At 31.9% G+C, this 18,046-nt stretch overlaps 1 protein-coding gene across 2 annotated transcripts in view; it reads left to right on the forward strand.

Annotated features, from left to right (window-relative positions):
• The first annotated feature begins 9,827 nt into the window (after positions 1 to 9,827).
• LOC129800046 (protein obstructor-E) overlaps positions 9,828 to 18,046 on the forward strand; it is a 37,062-nt gene continuing 28,843 nt past the window's right edge. Inside the window, exon 1 of one of the 2 annotated variants that reach the window (XM_055844404.1) lies at positions 9,828 to 10,059. In XM_055844404.1, coding sequence (XP_055700379.1) covers positions 10,017 to 10,059 — 43 coding nt within the window. In that variant the 5' untranslated portion in view covers positions 9,828 to 10,016. The remainder of the gene's footprint in view (positions 10,060 to 18,046) is intronic. The other variant, XM_055844405.1, reaches the window with a different exon arrangement.

Genomic DNA, 18,046 nt, shown 5'->3' on the forward strand with positions numbered 1-18,046 from the left:
GAGATAATCGAGGTTATTTGTTTCTGAACTCGTTTTTTCGACTAGAGCGCCCCAAGTGTTCATTTGGTGAACTTCAGCTATATGAAAGAATTGTTGTATTTTGTTAGGGGTTTAAGTTACCTTTTTTCGTGTTAATTTTACCCTTAAAAAGGAATAAAATTAACATAAAAAATGTTGATATATTCTTACACCTAAAAAGTGTTAAAGTTATGAGGAAAATAAGTTAATCGCACCCTCTTTTTTTTCTCAGTCTAGGAATATCATTGAAAATTAATTTATGAAACATTTGTCAGGTTTTAGTGTTAGAAGAATCAATTTCAAAAATTTAATATTTCAGTGCAATAGCTAATTGGCCAATATGGAGCCCTCATAATGTAGTGAACATATGAAAAACAACATCAATAAAAATGATTTTGCAGTACAAATTAGGGCAATGTTACTCCACTTGCTTTGAAGTAAGTCTATGACCAATTTTAATTGCAGAAACATAATTTTACTTCCATTTAATATCTAAGCACTACTTTTATGAACCAATTTATTTACACCATAATGATAATTGCTATAAATTGAAAAATTTACACCTCATATGCTCTGAACTATTTCTCGTAGACGCAACAAATATTTCGCTCGAGGAATTATGTATTTAATGTTTCAACAAAATTTAGATCAAAAGCCTCTTTTGACTGCATGTGTAATAATTGTTTTAAATTTAAATGCTACTTATTATGGTTTTTTTTGGGTGATTTTTTGGTAATTATGTCATTTGATTTAAAAGACATTTCCTCCGTGAAATGTGTATCAAGAGGAAATTGGTATTTTTCGTGCAAATTGCTCGCTATTGATTTACTTAATAGCTCAATTGATTTTATCTGTGATTAAAAATAGAGTGATGTTGGATTTAATGGTATATGGTTCAATTCTTAGAGCGAGGTGAACAATGAGGAATTCCAATGAATACATAATACCAGTCATACCTGGTGCACCTAATGAGATTATGAACAGACTTAAAACAATATTGGATGTTTATTAGTATAAATGCTAAATGATGGGTATTGTGTAAAAGAGAGAAAGAGCGTGATTTCTTTTTTGCACCAACTGATCTGTGGAGAAATGCAATAGTTCACAATTTCTTACTTTTCTGATCATTTTTTTTCCCTTTGTGATATTTGCTGCAATGTTTTCTTATTTTTTTGTGTCTGAATAAGGCTTGTTGCAAGCAATTCCTAAAATTAAGTCTTCGTCTTGTCTCCTACTTTTTTTCTGGAGTATAAAGGGCAATGAAAGCTGTGAAAAACACCTACATTATATTGTATAATTAATTAGAAAAGGTGTAAAATTGTGAATTTAATTATTTTCTCCATTATGTTTTTTTTTTAATATTGAATGATGTTTCTTTCGATGAATAATATTGCAGTAAATTAAGTTGAATATTGTTTGGAGTATTTTTTTCTCACCTTCCACTTCAACAGTTCGACTTTTCACCGGAATTCTGCCGGCTTTTTCCACCCATCATTTGCGTTTTCTACCGCAAACTCTTCCAAGTTAAAGGATGAAGCATATTAAACGTCAAATTCTTCCTGATATCATCCAATAAAAAAGAGTTTTTACATAAAGTCTAAGATTTTTAATGCACTTTAAAAATTGGAACGTAATTAGCAGAATAACGAAATTTTAAGCCTAGACACGAACCATAAAACCCAGGAGTCTGCACTAATTAAGATTTTCCTAATTATTTCTCCAGATAGCAATATGGTAACAGCTTTCCAAAACACAAATAAACAAAGAAAAACCAAGAAAAAGTAATGCGTAATTAGAAGAATAATGATACTAATTTTGTGGCTGAGTACTTAAAAGCCATTAGGAGAAGGTGAGGGAGTTTTACCAAGTTTTACACATTTATGTCTTTTGAAAATATTTTGTCAAGATGATATGTTTACCTCACGAAGTAAACCAAAGAGAACTTAATTATCTTGAACATATTTAGTTTCTATATAATTAGCAGAAGGATCGTAAAATAATGTTGAGCTTTGGGAAACTTTCCCACTTTAATGATGAAGTAAATTTCAAACTATCGTTATCAATTCTTTTTGAAACAGTTTATGCCTTTTTATTTCAAAGTTATAGAAAATTAAATAAAAATGTTTTAGTTTAAAATTTAAATTTTAAAAAGTGCTATAAGACTTTAAATGTTAGCTAAGACACACACCATTGAACCATAATACAAGACTGAATTTAAGGAATACTCAATATTATTTATTAAAGTGTATTTCCTACTTCTCTGGATACCCTCTTGACGATCCTTAGTCATAAAGAAATACATGATGCCCCAGAAATACATTTAAAAAGAATTTAAAGTTCAGACACAAACCAGGCAACTATAAAATTTTTAGAAAGGCTCGTTTTAAAACATTAGTGCGAGTTTTTCAAAAAGATTATATCTAATAAAACTAAAATTTTTAAAGATTATACTGATGACTTTCAGAGGAACTAAAACGAGGATTTTACTATTGTACTCGATATCCTCGAAGTTCTTATTAGTTTAAAAAATTTAAAATAAACATACCAGTGATCAGACTAGCAGGGCTAGCATTGATTCATGCAACTCTTAAAAATAATCTACAGATTATGTAAAAGTCTACATTTTCGTTTTTTTTTTAATTTTATGTATTAATTAATAAAAAGTGAACTACAATTAAAAAATAATAATAATAATAATAAAGTCAACCTCAGTTATCTTCAGTTCATAGTTGATAAGAAAACTGAAGAATAAGATGCAAAAAATTACCAGATATGCAAAAATGTTGAAATTAAAATCAAAAGTTTGAGAATTAGCTTTTATGGTACGTGTCTCAGCTTAAAGTAAGCATTTTATTGAGAACTACGGGGAAGAGATGTTATTAAATTTAGTCTCCCAATTGAGAGCGCCTCCAATCAGTGTTCCACCCCAAGCACAGCCATTCTTTCACTGATAGGAAAAAATAATAATGCCATCATATAGAAAACCGTTCAATAATTCAAATTTTCGCTCTTGGTGCTGATATCACCAAATTCCTATTTACATTAAAGTTTTGCTCGAATTACTATTTCAGTTCCAACGTATATTGGAAACAATTCTCAACAGTAGTATATAAATTTTTTAATGTTCTTCTAAGGCTATTTGGTTTGTGTCTTGGCTAACAGTTTATTTAATTTTGATAATAGATATGTTTAATATGTAAAGTTAATTTTTCAGAGAAGTACTTAGGGGAGACTGGGGCACATGTAACCATTTTCGATAGATGCGAATTTGAGGTGATTTTCCAAGGACACTGTGATTTTTTGGAAAATATTTCTTAGCTCATGTTTTACCCTTGGGTATAGGCAATTCGTCGAGGGTAATGCGGATGCTGGAAAACAGTTGAGTTTTCCATAAAAATAAAATTTGTGTCCCTGTGCATTTTTCTCTTTTCACAAAATACCTGGGGTAGAAGTAACCACTTTCTGGGGAGGATGTAAACACCTTTTTTCCCACCCTTGAAATTAACTTTGCACCACTCTCGATTATTTTAATTACTTAAGAGATATATAAAGACTGTATATTTTTCAAAAAATCCGACACTTTTTACAAAGAATAATTAAAATAGCAAAAAAACTAAAAGCATGCATATGAAAGACATTTTTCAATGGATTTTCCCCATATTTTGACATCATGTGACTTTTTATTGAACACAGCGCCACCAATTTTTTTCGTAATCTATGAATTATAGATATTTCCCATGAAGGTCAATTTCCCGCTCTTTTACCTACTCATTTTGTGAAATTGAAATTGCCTGTTTACATCTACCCCAAATGCTGTTTTCTGACCAATTATTAATTCTTTTGAAATAATGAGAATCTCAATTTGTCTAGTAAATCCATAAATATAATCCTAAAAGATGTAGGAAAGAACTGGTATTGCTACATTTCGATTATTTTACACAGTTTTCAATTTCCAGGTGGAAATCCAAATGACCAAAATAATTGAAATATCAACATTTTCGGGAAAAATGATTTTTATTTTTAGAGTATTAGGATTTTATTGACCAATTCTTCTGTGGACATACATCCCCATGGTATCTATGAATGATTATGGGTTTTATCCTCTGGAGTCTTAAAATTAATGAAAAAAATCTCAGTGTTTACAACTACCCCAGTTTACTACTGCCCCAGTTCCCCCTAAGTCTTTACACTTGTCTTAAGGAAATTTTCAGAGCTATATTTACTCTAGAAAACTATATATAGCCATCCGGTTTGCATCTTGGCTAATGGTTTTTTTCCTAATTTCTACAGAAAAAATGTTTTATCCGGAAACATAAATTTACAGAGAAATACTTAAATATTTCCACCTGCCTTAAAAGAATTTTTAGAGGTATATTTACATTAGAAAACTGTCTGTAACCATCCGGTTTGTGTCTTGGCTAATAGTTCTTTTTTCTGATTTCGACGGTAAATGTATTTAATCCACGATTAAGCATATAAGATACAATTCTCAACAGATGTATGTAAGTTTAATAATAATAATAATAATAATAATGCTGGCACAACATTCCATGAAGACAACATTCTAGACATGCATTATTAGTTTTTCTTGTACGGGATGAAGTTGTCAGTCTCATGCGCATGGAATCAAGTGCAGTGAAGCTCACTGGATGCAGTCCGAACACATTTAACGCCAGAAAAATTTCTGGTATGTAAGTTTATGGGATTTTTTATGGCCATCTGGTTTATGTCTTGACTAACAGAATTTTATACAGAAGATTATGTGTTTCCATCTATCTCAAGGAAATTTTCAGAGGTATATTTACGCTGAAAGACTATCGATAGCCATTTGGTTTGTGTCTTGGCTAATAGTTTTCTCTAATTTTTACGGCAAATATGTTTAATCCGCAAACAGAAATTTATAGGGAAATACTTAAGAGCTTCCACCTGTCATAAAGAAATTTGCAGAGGTATATTAATGCTAGAAGACGGAGATGAAATTACCGAGAATCAATTAGTGGTGCAAAATTAATTTGAGCGTCAATGTGGCTATAACTTCTCTGTGGTTCACGAGACGATCACATGGTGAGAAGGTGAGGAGGGTGTATGGAGAAAAAAAATAATATAAAAAGATATATTCGTGGTAAGTTCACATTTCAATGCCGTGCGTCGTCAAATGAAGGTGAAAAAGTGCTTGGGGCTAGGTGTTTCCTTTCCGATTTGTCCAAGAAGCTATGTTGTTACCCGTGACCGGAGACAAACTCCCACTTCCACCTTCCCTCCATTTGCGTCTGTTGGTTGAATCAGGGTTTTCAACTGCATAACCCCTGCCATAGTTTTTCCCAAGAGAGTGAAGGGCATTTCTCCAGCATTTTGTTACCCGCCACAACTTCTTCTCAATTGCGCACTACATCCAATTTATTACGTAAGGTTGCCAGCCAACGAAAGCGGAATTCACTCATTTTCATGTCTCCTTCCAATGTTCACACAACATTCTCAGTGTCACAGACTCTTTCACGTGCGATAATTGCATTTCTCTCGTGCTTTTAGATCCCTTTTCCAAAGGTGTCAATTTTATTATACAGCCAGCATTGGGCCAATTGATTACCCTTTCCATTTGGCTACAGGTTAATGCTCCCTTAGAAGAAATCTTGGTCAATGTACGATATTGTATCAATTTCTAAGAAGATTAAGTTAAAAAAAAACTATAGAAAGCCAAAACAATTATGGCATACATATTTCCAGAGGGGGAGATATATTTAATTAAAGTAATGTGTACACAACTTCCTTGTGATATTTCTAAGAAAATTCTTGAATTTATATTACGAGTCTTTGAAACCTGTTCTTACGTGTATTATCCTCCCTATGGCTCATTCAGATGGAGGAGGATTTTTGGTTGCAGGATATTGGACAGTATATGGGTAAAAATTGATAGTAAAAATGAAAATTGGTAGGTGATGAAATACTTCTAAGGTATTTCTTCAATTTTCTATTAACCAAAGTAGATTTTCTTTTACTGATCATTTTAAATTATTCATGCATGCACAGAAATTTCATGAAATGAAAATACATCTGAAACATTTTAAATATGTATGTCTATCTCAGTCTTTCGCACCTGAAATTAAATTGAACTAATTTGAATTTGGTGTGACATTTAAAAGGAGAAGAAGAAGAGTACGAAAGAGTGGGATAGGCTTATTCAAAATTATTGAGAAAGAAAGGGACGTGAATTTTGATTTCTTGGAACTTTCCTAATCTAAATGGTATCCTATAGCCATTACTGACAAAGGACAATGGGCAAAAATCTATAGAAGTTGGTCTTTGTAGCAACCCAGGGCAGAGCATTCTCATACATTTTCCGTACAAAAATGTGGTATATTTTTTCTTAAGTGGTTTTTTAGTTTTGGTATAAAACCAAATGCACTCATTTTAAAACTGTTACCAAATGAAAGAGTATGTAATGTTATGTTATTAGCACAAAATTTATAATGATTGCACGAGGATAATAGTTCCTAAAACCTTTAGGAAAAAGACGTCAAATTCGCAATTTTTTGAATTTTTCTGAAAAATTTTCCATCTGTAACACCAGTAAAATTTTAAATTCAATAAAAATATATTCTCTATATTATGTGGCTACCATTTCGTGTTATATTTTTTATGTGGGATCTAAAGCTTAAAAATTATAAAGAATTTAAGAAAAATATATCATTTGTGAATTAAAATGCTCCATCCGTTAGTTAATCATCCTAGTAGCAACCACAGATGGGACTAGGCGCATTTTAGAGGTACCCAGGTACCCAGGTATTTTAGAGGTTTCCGAGACCCAGGACGATATTCGCTGGGAGTCCTTGTAAAAACGCTTTATCCTTTTGGGAAAATACCATTTTGACATCGAATTACTAAAGACCGGCTGAACCGATTATGATGAAATTCGGTACGGAGTCAATTTATGACTTAGGCTATTTATACATGGATACTACCTCCTTCCTCCACCCCTCCCTCCAGTAGCCCCCATACAAAATGAGGACTTTTTTCATTTTAACTTCCCTCTGAGAATAAGTAGAAAGCTGAAACTTGGTATGGGATCAAGGTTTCTGAAAGGTTCCTTAAGTATGTATATAGGCTCCTCTCCCCTCCATTCCTTCTTGTAGCCTCCATACAAAATAATGATTTTTTCCATTATAACTCCTCTGTGAAGGGAAGTAGATCAACAGCAAAGTGTTCCGGAAGTCGTCGGGAAACTAACAATCACTCAGGGAAACACATCAACTATCTCCAGAGTTTTTGGCTCGGTCCTTATGCTCTGGAGATAGTTAATGTATATCCCTAAATAATTGTTTGTTTCCCGACGACTTCCGGCACCCCCCTACGAGTTAATTACATTTCATGTTGGTTTATTCTCACAAAGAAAAGAAGTAGAAACCAGAAACTTGGCATAGGATCAAGGGTAATGGAAGGCTCTTTAACCGTGTATATATATGTTTCCCTCCACCACTCCTTCCAGCAGTCTCCTTACAAAATGAAAACTTTTTCCACTATAACTCCTATCTGAGAAAAGGTAGAAAGCTAAAACTCGGCATGGAAACAAGGTTTATGGAAGGGTTATTGAGTAATATAAAAGCTGATTGCGACTTCGAAAAAAAAAATCACAGTTACAAAAATAAGTTAAAATTTATAATGATTCTCTCGAAATTGAAGAATACAATGAGGCTATATCTCTTTCTATGACGCATTAAAAGTATCAGACATACATTTTATAAGATCATTAAAATTGGTTGAGAATAGTTTCCAAACTTTACACGTTTCTTTTTAATTGAAAACTTTGATAACGTGGAGCATCCCTTACGGTAGATTTGTTAACTTATCTATACTGTCATTTTGTAGGATTTTTCGAGATCTTTCGATTGAGTATTCATTGATTAAATTCGGTTGATAAATCTCTTAGCTGTAAGGTTTCAAGTTTTGACCTTGAGCGCTAATGTTTCAATGTCCTCCTACGCATGTTATGCATTGTAAATACATATGCTTTAATGTCCATTTTGAGAATATGCAGTCATTCAATGTTTATTTTTTTATTTTATGTTACAATTTATTCTGTCCCTTAAAAAAAGACAATATAAATGCGCACATTTCATATAAGAGATTATTTTTCTTCTACGAAAATAGTTTTCTTGCTGTAGAACTTTTCCCCCATGGTTTAGAACTTTGGTCCCGGAACAAAAGTTGTTACCTATACCATGGCTTATTCAATGATATAGGTCTCATTGGTGGTCGCACCATAGACCACTTTTGCCCATTGTCTTTCATCTATCTATCTATTAATTTAATAAAATATAATTTATTGAATTATATCCTGGATACACTAGAGTGACATGTGGGAGTGTACTACCATAATGATCACCAAGGTTTAATTTTTTTTTAATATTTTATTCAAAATGGACGTTTAGTTTGTTTTCTATATTTAACTAAGCCATACACTGCATCAGTTCAATTAAAGTTTTCAGACTTATTTAATTTCTATCTATTTTTCTTTGTTGAGTAATGGTGTCATGACAGTGAAAAATTAACGTGTTGTTTTGCACCCTACTGTTCTCAAGTGCGTCTGTATTATCGGCTATTCTTTGTGTTGGTTCCTGTCTCGACTATTTTCCACAATCCTCGCCGTGTGTTAAAATCACTAAATAGTCGTGATACGAACCAATACAAAGAAAAAGTCGGTATTGGAGAAGCACTTGAGAACAGTCATATGTGAAAAAATGTTTATTTTTTATTGGAATATAGACTCATAAAACACTTTAATAATTACGGATAACGAGAAAATAAATTGGAAAACCGTTCCCAAGTGATCTTGCTTCAATTTTTATGGCAATTGGGTTTGTGTCTCTACTCAAAGTTTTCTATCTTCACCGGTGAATATATGTGTCAGGCCTAAGACCTTTCACAGTGTGAGAAATTAAGAATTGCGTGTGTTATGTGACGCTTTTTGTCTAACAAATTCATGTGGTCAGTGAAGGGTTAAATAATGCATTGAATTTTGCATTAACAGTGGCGATGTAAACAATGCTGTAACGTCATGTAATCTCCCATGCCTTCCACATCTGACAAAGCTCAATTGAATATCTCCGCATGAAAAGAAATTGATAGAATGCAATTGCATGAAGACAATTTCTGTGTCAATGAATATTTCTTTTTTTTGTTTTTGAGATTTCATTTTACTTCACTAAACAATCATTGCTTCCCACTTCAAATCATCAATTGCTCATTTTAATTAATCAGTGCACCTTTTAGCTCTTCACAAAATTGTGAGAAGTTGGAAAAAGAAGTTGAGGAGAAGCAAAAAAAAACAGGCATCAATATTCAACTTCACATGGAAACTGGATTAACAATCTTTATTATTCATTTCTTGTGCAGTTGCTAATGTATTGGTTTTTAGCTTGTTTGATGGTAAAGTGAGATGATGGTGAATTCTTTGGGTGAGGTGGAGAAAAAGAGGTAGATAAATTTCATCCAAGTTGGTGGGAATGTGTATATAGTTTAAGATACACTGTTAAAAATTATTCATCTGGATGGTTGATGGTTTAGGAGGGGGACCCTATGGGTGAGTATTGAATGAAAATACTTGGAAACTTGATGTTAAATAAAAGAAGAAAAAAAAACCAGTGAACAATTGGTTAATATTTTTAAATGTGTATCGGTACAACTATTTCTTCTCTGATTCCAACACTTTATCTATATAGTGTTATGAACTTATGGCTTGGGAGCCCCACTTATTTCTCGAAATCGCCTTTACACCTTTACCTGGGTATAAAAAGAGAATGGTAAAAGTTTCACAAACGCAGTTGGTTATTGAGTTGTTGCGCGAAGAAGACGTGAGTTCAAACGTTATTCATTCAGTTTTATTGTAATTCACGAGAGGGAGAGACAATTTTTTGGCTGTAACGCAAGAAGTTTATTCTAGGGCGAACCTAATTTAAATATATTTTTTTTAATTAAAAAAAAAGCAAAAGGACACAGCAAAAATGAGACAGTGTTTAATTGTGGTTGTTGCAATTGTTGGAATCGGTACGTACCATCAAATTTATCCCTTGACTCCTTCGCCTTAAAATGGATTTTCCATTTGGATTAACAAACATCACACATACCTCAAGTTTTATCTCCTCCTAACGACCGAAAGACAATCAAGTGATAAACCCAAAAAGTTTTCAACAAATGAAACAAGAAAAAATAAATAAATAGAAGAACTGTGCAAGAATTCAATGAGACATGAAAATTGTTTTGAGTTGTAAGAGAAAAGAAGAAATGTTAATCAAGAAATCCATCGAGGAGAAAGAAGAAAAAGTGAGAGGATTCGTGTCACTTTCTCATTCTTGACTCGTTTTCATCGTTGAGACCCACGAAAGTTGCGAGGGCTGATGGGATGTTTGGTGCTTGTTGCATAATACATATTTTCGCCTTCTTGCCAATAATCTTAAGCCTCTCACTCCCCACATCCTGGGAATACGACCAAAAGTGTTTATGAAAGACTGCAACATGAAATACCAAACACACCCAGACCTGCGATCAACTTTTGTCGAAACATTTCTTTCACCTTTCTGCCAATGAAAGTGAAAAGTGATTGAATTTTTCCAACATTGTCATTCACGACAATTCCCATTGTGACGATTCTAACATCAATCACTGAGATAAACTTAAAAAAAAATTGATGGAAAAATTCCAGAAAATATTCATAATTTCATCAGAAGACAAGAAGTCGTTACGTATCTGCAGAAATTTTAAATTTGAAATAACGACCGGCGTATTTTTCAAACAGTAAATATAAAGCGGATTTGGTTAATTTTAGATTTGAGGTTATATTTGTTACTTAAGTCGGTCGTATCAAGAGCTTAGAAGGTCTGTGAATTTTCAATTTACCCGAAGTCTTATATTTGAGCACTAGGTTATGTGACGCCTAACCTCAAAAATTTGGGCACTCAATTTGTCAAGTGGTAGAGCACTCGCTCTATGATGCAAGTGTCCCGGGTTCGAATCCCCTTTAGGTCACCAGGAATTTTTCTGGCGTTAAAGGTGTTCGGATTGCATCCAGTGAGCTTCAATGCACTTGATTCCATGGGGCATGGGACTGACAATCTCATCCCGTACAAGAAAAAAATAATAATGCATGTCTAGAAATCCCCTTGTGGGAAGGCCTAGTTCCTTTATGAAATGTTGTGCCAGCATTATTATTATAACCTCAAAAATTTACAATACCGTTTTTTTAATTGATAGAATTGAGGTGCAAGTTACGAAAATGAGATTTAATCCAACCCTTGTCGTTAAAGGGAATAAAAATTCTAATTCCAGAATTTTAGTAAATTGTAGTAAATTCTAATCACCAAAAAGTTTTCTGAGATTGAAATTTGGAATAAGTTTGAGGTTAGAATTAGAGGCAGAACACTCTGAAAGCTCTAAAATATCTAAATACCAAAGCGATTAGATAAACTCATTAAGGTTATTTTAATCCATTGATTTGTAAGATTGAATTGCGTACAATTCATAATTAAAATAATAATTGAAAAACATTCAGATCTAACCTAAAATTTTGGATAAATTTTAACTTTAGAAAATCTTAGGTTAGAATTTAATTTACTTTTTTTCTCTATATTGCCTTTGCCTTATAGCCACTTACTTAAATTTTGTTAATAACTTTTTTTTCTTTTTTTCTTATTCTTTTTCCAAACATTTTAAGAGGGACGAACCCTATTTGTTTGAGAAATTTATAAATAATAAATAATAATAATAATTTATTGAGGTTGTGGTATTGGAATTTTTTACTTTTAAAGGTTATGCCAAATTTCGAAAGTTTTATCTCATAAAACACGTTTTAGGTTAGGAATTTCTTAGTAAGATTATGAAGCCTGATAAAAATCACTGAAGAAGAGCTAAAAGATCATTAAAAATAAATTCATTTACTTTTTAATAGAAGGATTTAAATTTTCGGATTCTTTCTACATAAGAAATAGAATGAGTTTTTGAGGTTAAGCCAAACTTAACTTAACAAAAATAATCTGATCGTTGTCTTATAAAAAAATAAAGCACTTTGAAAACTAACTTCAGAAAAGAGTTTTCAGAAATGGTGTTAGTAAAATTCACTTAGTTTCACTTTATGGTGTCTACACATTGTTAGCAGTTTTCATCAAAAATTGCTCTTTTGAAGGAAATCGTTCGCACTGTTGCAGGTAGAAACGTCAAAATTTTGTCAAAATGTGTAAAGGCCTTTAGAGAAATTTGTAACTGTAAAAAAGAGGTTATGTTTAATATAATTTTAAGGAAATTGTGAATTTCCCAAAAAAAAGAACAACCGGATTTAGATTGCAGTGTTTCAGAATTTGACGCATTTTGAGCCCCTTCAAAATGTTACACTTTTTAAACTCTTATACAATATTCTAAAAAAGACGATAAATATACAAGAATTAAAAAAAGAGGTTATGGTTTCCCTAAAGTCTTTAGGAATAGATCATTCGATTAATTCGAAACCATTGCAAACTGATGATGAACATATAAATCTCAGTGTTGTTTTTTTTTTCAAAAAAAAAATCTAAGAATTGAGATTTTGCTTTGAGTTTGAGGTTATGTTCTATAAAGACCTTAAAAAATGGAATAAAATTCGGATATAAATTCTCTTGGCTTTTTATTAATTGCACAAAATTTGTTCTAAAGATAACTATATTTTGTCCAACTCTTGATTCTTTTCAAATATTCAATTAATTGAGGTTATGTTCTATAAAGACCTTAAAAAATGGAACAAAAATCAGATATAAATTCTCTTTTCCTTCTTTTTTTAATTGAACAAAATTTGTTCTAAAAGATAACTATATTTTGTCCAACTCCTGATTCTTTTCAAATATTCAATTAATTGAGGTTAAGTTCTTCGCAGATCTACGGAATACATTAAAATATAGAAATAAATTTCATGAAGCTTTTTCACTACATAAAATCCTGAATAAGGATAAGACGACAAAGTTATTTTTGAATTTCTTAAAGAAAAAATTGAATACATTTACAATAAATATAAAAATGAGCTTATGTTATACCTCCGCATGAACGCAATGACTGAATAACGAAAAAATATAGTTTTCTATTGATTATCCAAGATAATTTTGTCCAAGAGAATCTCAAAAAAAATCTTTATGTGATCCTTTCTGAAATTCAAATTTTTAAAAGCCAGAATTAAGATAAAAAATAAGGTTATGTCTATTGTGCATTTGAAGACTACGGCAAAACCCGGAAGAAAATTCACTTAATTGTTCTTAATTCAAGATCATTTTGCTTAAAGACGACTGAAAGAAGTCTTAGAATGTATATTTTTGTTGAACTGAGTCATTCATAACCTCAAACTTCTCGTAAATTCGACAAGGACAGTCCATAGAGGTTAAAATGTTATAATTCAAATTTTATAGCAAGTTCATTGGTATGACAATCAATCAATGGTGATCATAACCTCGATTTTTCATCAACTGATTTGTCAAATTTGCATACTTTAATCAGTGCAATCGGATTTTAATAAATTTGCAAAGCATCATATCTCGATATAATTAATTTCTGAATAAATTATGGCAAGGTCAGTAAAAATTTATGGTTCAAATTCAATGATTTTATCTCTTAGTGTATGGCAATGAGAAGAAACTGATGGGATTTCTTGTGTTCATCTTGCAGAAAAAAAAACACTTTTTTTCTCGCAATTGGCGTGCTTTTGTGACCATGCACGAGATTCCAGAGAGAAAATAAGTTGTTTTCTGAAATAAAAAGTGAAATTAGTTCAATTTCTGCTAAATCAATTTGATGATGCTATTTCACGTGGTTTATCGATGAATACGAAAAGTTTAAATGGGCAAGGAAAAAAAATACCAATGAGAGAAAATTGTACAAATCTTGCACGTTTTTTCTTCCTGAAATTTGCATAGAAATCTCTTGAATCACTCGTTTTTTTCGGGCATTCATCTTCAATTTCACGTAACAAGTGAAGAGTTGGTTGACAACAAAAAAAAGAGAAGATACGGTGGGGACTGATGTGGAAGAAAATAGCCATCTGATGAGATAAATACATGTGGAAGACGTGAAAAAAGAGCATATTGTGGATAATGAAGGTGGCCAGAGGTGGTAGCATAGAAAAGAGCTTCAGGTTCATTGACAGAAATGCGTGAGCTCAATTTTAAAATTCATTGAGAATTTTTATTATTCATCACTATCATTGTGCAGTGTCTAAGAGAACACAAAATACGGTTCACAAGAAGCCAAATTGAGACGCAAAAGAACGGAAAATTCTCCATCGAGAACCTGTCTTGAGACTTTGGCGGGAAACAATGGCAGGATGCAACTTTACTTGTCCACCAAGTAGTCAACCATCAATGGAACATATAAGCGGACACGTGACTCCATTGACACCCTTTCCCGCTAATCTTGGCAATTTTATCAGCACGGCAAATTATTGTTTATTCACGACTGGTTACATCTCTAATTTGCGCTTTTTTTTGTTCACTCAACAAAATCTCTTCCACTGATTTATCTTATGAAATTGTAAATTCCATTGCGATGTTTTCATGAGTTTTACCTGCGATCTTTTTTTTATCGCTAAATCCATTTTTCAATCAAACGTAAAAGTGAAGTGCACTTTTTCCAATCTGGAGCAGCTTTCTAAACAATAAAGTAAAATCTCTATTGAGAGAAATTTTAGTGCATTTCTTCTAAGTGCTGAAATCTCTTTTTTATCGCAAACCATTCATTTCACCCAAAATCGCTAGGTCACAGTATCGGCTTAACGCCAATTGGAGGCCTTTTTTTTGCAAAAGACAAGAGCAATAATCCAGATTGAAGCACAAAAATTCGGTTTTTGAAGAACTTTTTATACGATGAAAATACATTCGAATGAAGTGCTTAGCAGATTCATTCACTGATATGCCTTTCAATAGATTTATTGAACTTTATCTACTTATTTTATTGGATTTGACTGATCTCTTTTTTAATTTTTGTATTTTTTCTTGAATATTTATCTTAATTGATCATGGGTTTTTTTGCTTTTTACTAATTTGGGAAAGGTTTTTAGGCTTCGCACACTTCATTGTACTTTAGAACACTTCACAATTTTCCCATATTTTTTTTAATGGATCTGACCTATTTTTCCTGGAAATGTGTGACTTAAGAATTAAAATAAAGTCTAGCCATTAAAATAATTGCAACAGATAGGTCAGATTACGGGAAGAATATGAAATGTTCGAAGCCAAATTGTGTACAGAACCTAAAAATCTTCCCATATTAAAAATTCAGATAGGATAATGATCGATCCAAACAACAATTTTTATTATAGCTTATACGGTCTTAGATAGTCAGATTGCGTGAAGCAAGGCACTTATGGAATGGGACACTTTTAAAATATGGCTTTTCCTTCCATTTTTAAATGAAACTGAGCCTTATCACAATTTAAATTAGCTTCACAATTGGTTAGAAGAACTAAATTACATTAATAGTAAGGACCAATACCATTTCAAAATAGAAGAAAATGCCCTAATTCAAAGGTGTCTAATTTCCCCCTAGAACATTCTTTTCAATCTTTCCGTTTAGGCTCATAACCAAAGCTAAGACGGCAACAAGGGAAGAGACACAGGGATCAGAGTAGTTTATCGGATCGTTGGCTTATTTGCCAGAGCGTTGTTTTAAAATAGATAAATTATTATTTTTGTGAATTATTCCTTAGTTTTTAATAATAATGCTTAGTTAATGCCGACGAATAATTTACTCATATAGAACCGGTGAGCGTCGGGGGTGTAGGGCAGCTCAGAAAAACACACAAATTCTTCCCAAAGCTTTCGGCTCGGACTCCAAGCCTTCCTCAGTGGTCAAATCTTGAGATTTTAAATTCGATTTAGACTCAGTTCTCACAAAGAAGCCCACAAGACAAGAAAAGAAAGTTAGTTACTACCACAAAAATTCATAAAAAAGTAAAATATTTTAAAGTTGCAGTCCCTAAATCCCCCAATGCCCTGTGAACCTCCAGACCTTCTGACAAAACTAGGAACTCTCAAGATTTGACCGTTGAGGAATGCTTGGTGTCCGAGCCGAAAGCTCTGGGAAGAATTTGTGTGTTTTTCTGAGCTAACCTGCACCCCCGACGCTCAGCGATTCTCATATGAGTTTAATAATAATCTTTTTCAATATGCATATTGCACATAGTCATAATCAGTTTTTAACAAAAATACATATCGATTTGATAAACTAAGTCCATGCTTGCTATTAAACATTTCTTTATAAATTTCTTTAAATAGTAAATATTGAATCACTCCGAAATTGATAAATGAATTGTCTATATGGATTATACAAATACAGAAACAAGACGGACACCTTGATTTGGGGCACTTTTGAAATAGAGATTTTGACTTAGGGTAAATAGGGAACTGGACCTAACCTTGATATAAATTAGCTCTATCAATTAATAGTCAAGCTAAATTACATTACTATAAGCCTCAATTCTTTTTAAAACTTGAAGAAAAAACCCTATTTCAAAGATGCCCATTTCCTTCTATTAAATAATTTTTTGTATTTAGTTATTTTTTTAAACAAATTTAAAGCGTTTTTTGAACCTAACAATCAGCCCTTTAAGTTAATTTCTTTAAAATAAAAAAGGTTGATTTTTTTAAAAAAAGACAAATAATGTGTACAAGAAGAAATCGTAAAATTTTGTTTTTATAATACTTTAATTTAGGAAACAAATATATATATATATATATATATATGAAATAATAAGTACTAATACTTAAAGTATTCATTTTGGCTCAGTTCAATTTATAAAAGAATTTAAATATTTCGAGCTAAAGATGTGGTTTTCTGAATAAGATCCCATTGCACTTGAACTGTATAAGCTAAATGAAGCATGTACTGATCAAAAATTTCGGACCCCAAAATAAAAGAATTTTTGGAAAATTATTCGCCGTTTTAGCAAATTATTTTTTGCAGTATGTTCTCTATTAGTAAACCAATGCAAGCGATTTTGCAAAAAAAAACAATTAGTAAAATACAACGAATAATTTTGAAAAAAATTGATCGGTCTCCGTTAGATGCACCTGCTTTTACTGATTGAACTCCACGGAAAGTATATATAATTTTTCAAATTTCCACCTTTCATCGCCATGACCACCTAGGCGGACATTTCGCCCTTATACAACAATAACGTTGAAGCATTCCTATAACGGTTTTTCGATGTCAAAGGTTAAAAAGACGTTTGAGAGTGTATTTATCAAGCGAATGGGGTCATGTTTCGAATCGTTGGAAAGGCCTTAGAATTTTCTATAAAACTGAACCGATTCCAATCGGTTCTGAACCGGTTCATAGCAACAAATTTTAATCCGAAAATCAATTCTATTTACTTTTAAAACAATTTTGGAGGATCTTTCGAATGATTTATGAATCGGTTCAAATCGGTGAATGATAAATGATGTGAAAGTACTTTTTAGGTGTAGCATCTAAGATCATCTTCAGATTAGAGGTTTAGCCTAGTTTCCGGAGGTCTCAAAATCCTAAAAAGCAACCAATTTAATTTGTGCTTCGGAGACCACTTTTCTCAACAAATTTCTCAAATGAATGTACTAAAATTTTTCCCAAAAATTTACGAACGAAGATTTACGATTACCGAAAGATATATGAATTCAAAATAAATCCATCAGATATACAGCCTAAAGAATTTTCAAAAAATCATTTTATTTTGGGACGACGATCTAAAGCTTTATTGTTGATACATGCTTTACTTACTTTAAGTATTTGTGCTCTAAAAAACATAAAAATTATGGAATTGAATTCGAAATAATTTCATCCAGTAATTTTACATTTTGAATTGATTTTTAAAGAAATATTCATATTCTGTAACAATGATCTTTAATTTTAAAGTGTCTAATTTCTTTGAGAGAAACCTCTTGAAATGTAACAAACTTTACAATAACGAAGTTCATATGAAAATTTCAATTGGGTCTCTTGGGTATCTCGTGATTTAAATCCTGGTACGGAGGACCTTAAAGCCTTCAAATTC

Source organism: Phlebotomus papatasi, chromosome 1, assembly GCF_024763615.1.
Source record: "Phlebotomus papatasi isolate M1 chromosome 1, Ppap_2.1, whole genome shotgun sequence".
NCBI lineage: Eukaryota > Metazoa > Arthropoda > Insecta > Diptera > Psychodidae > Phlebotomus > Phlebotomus papatasi.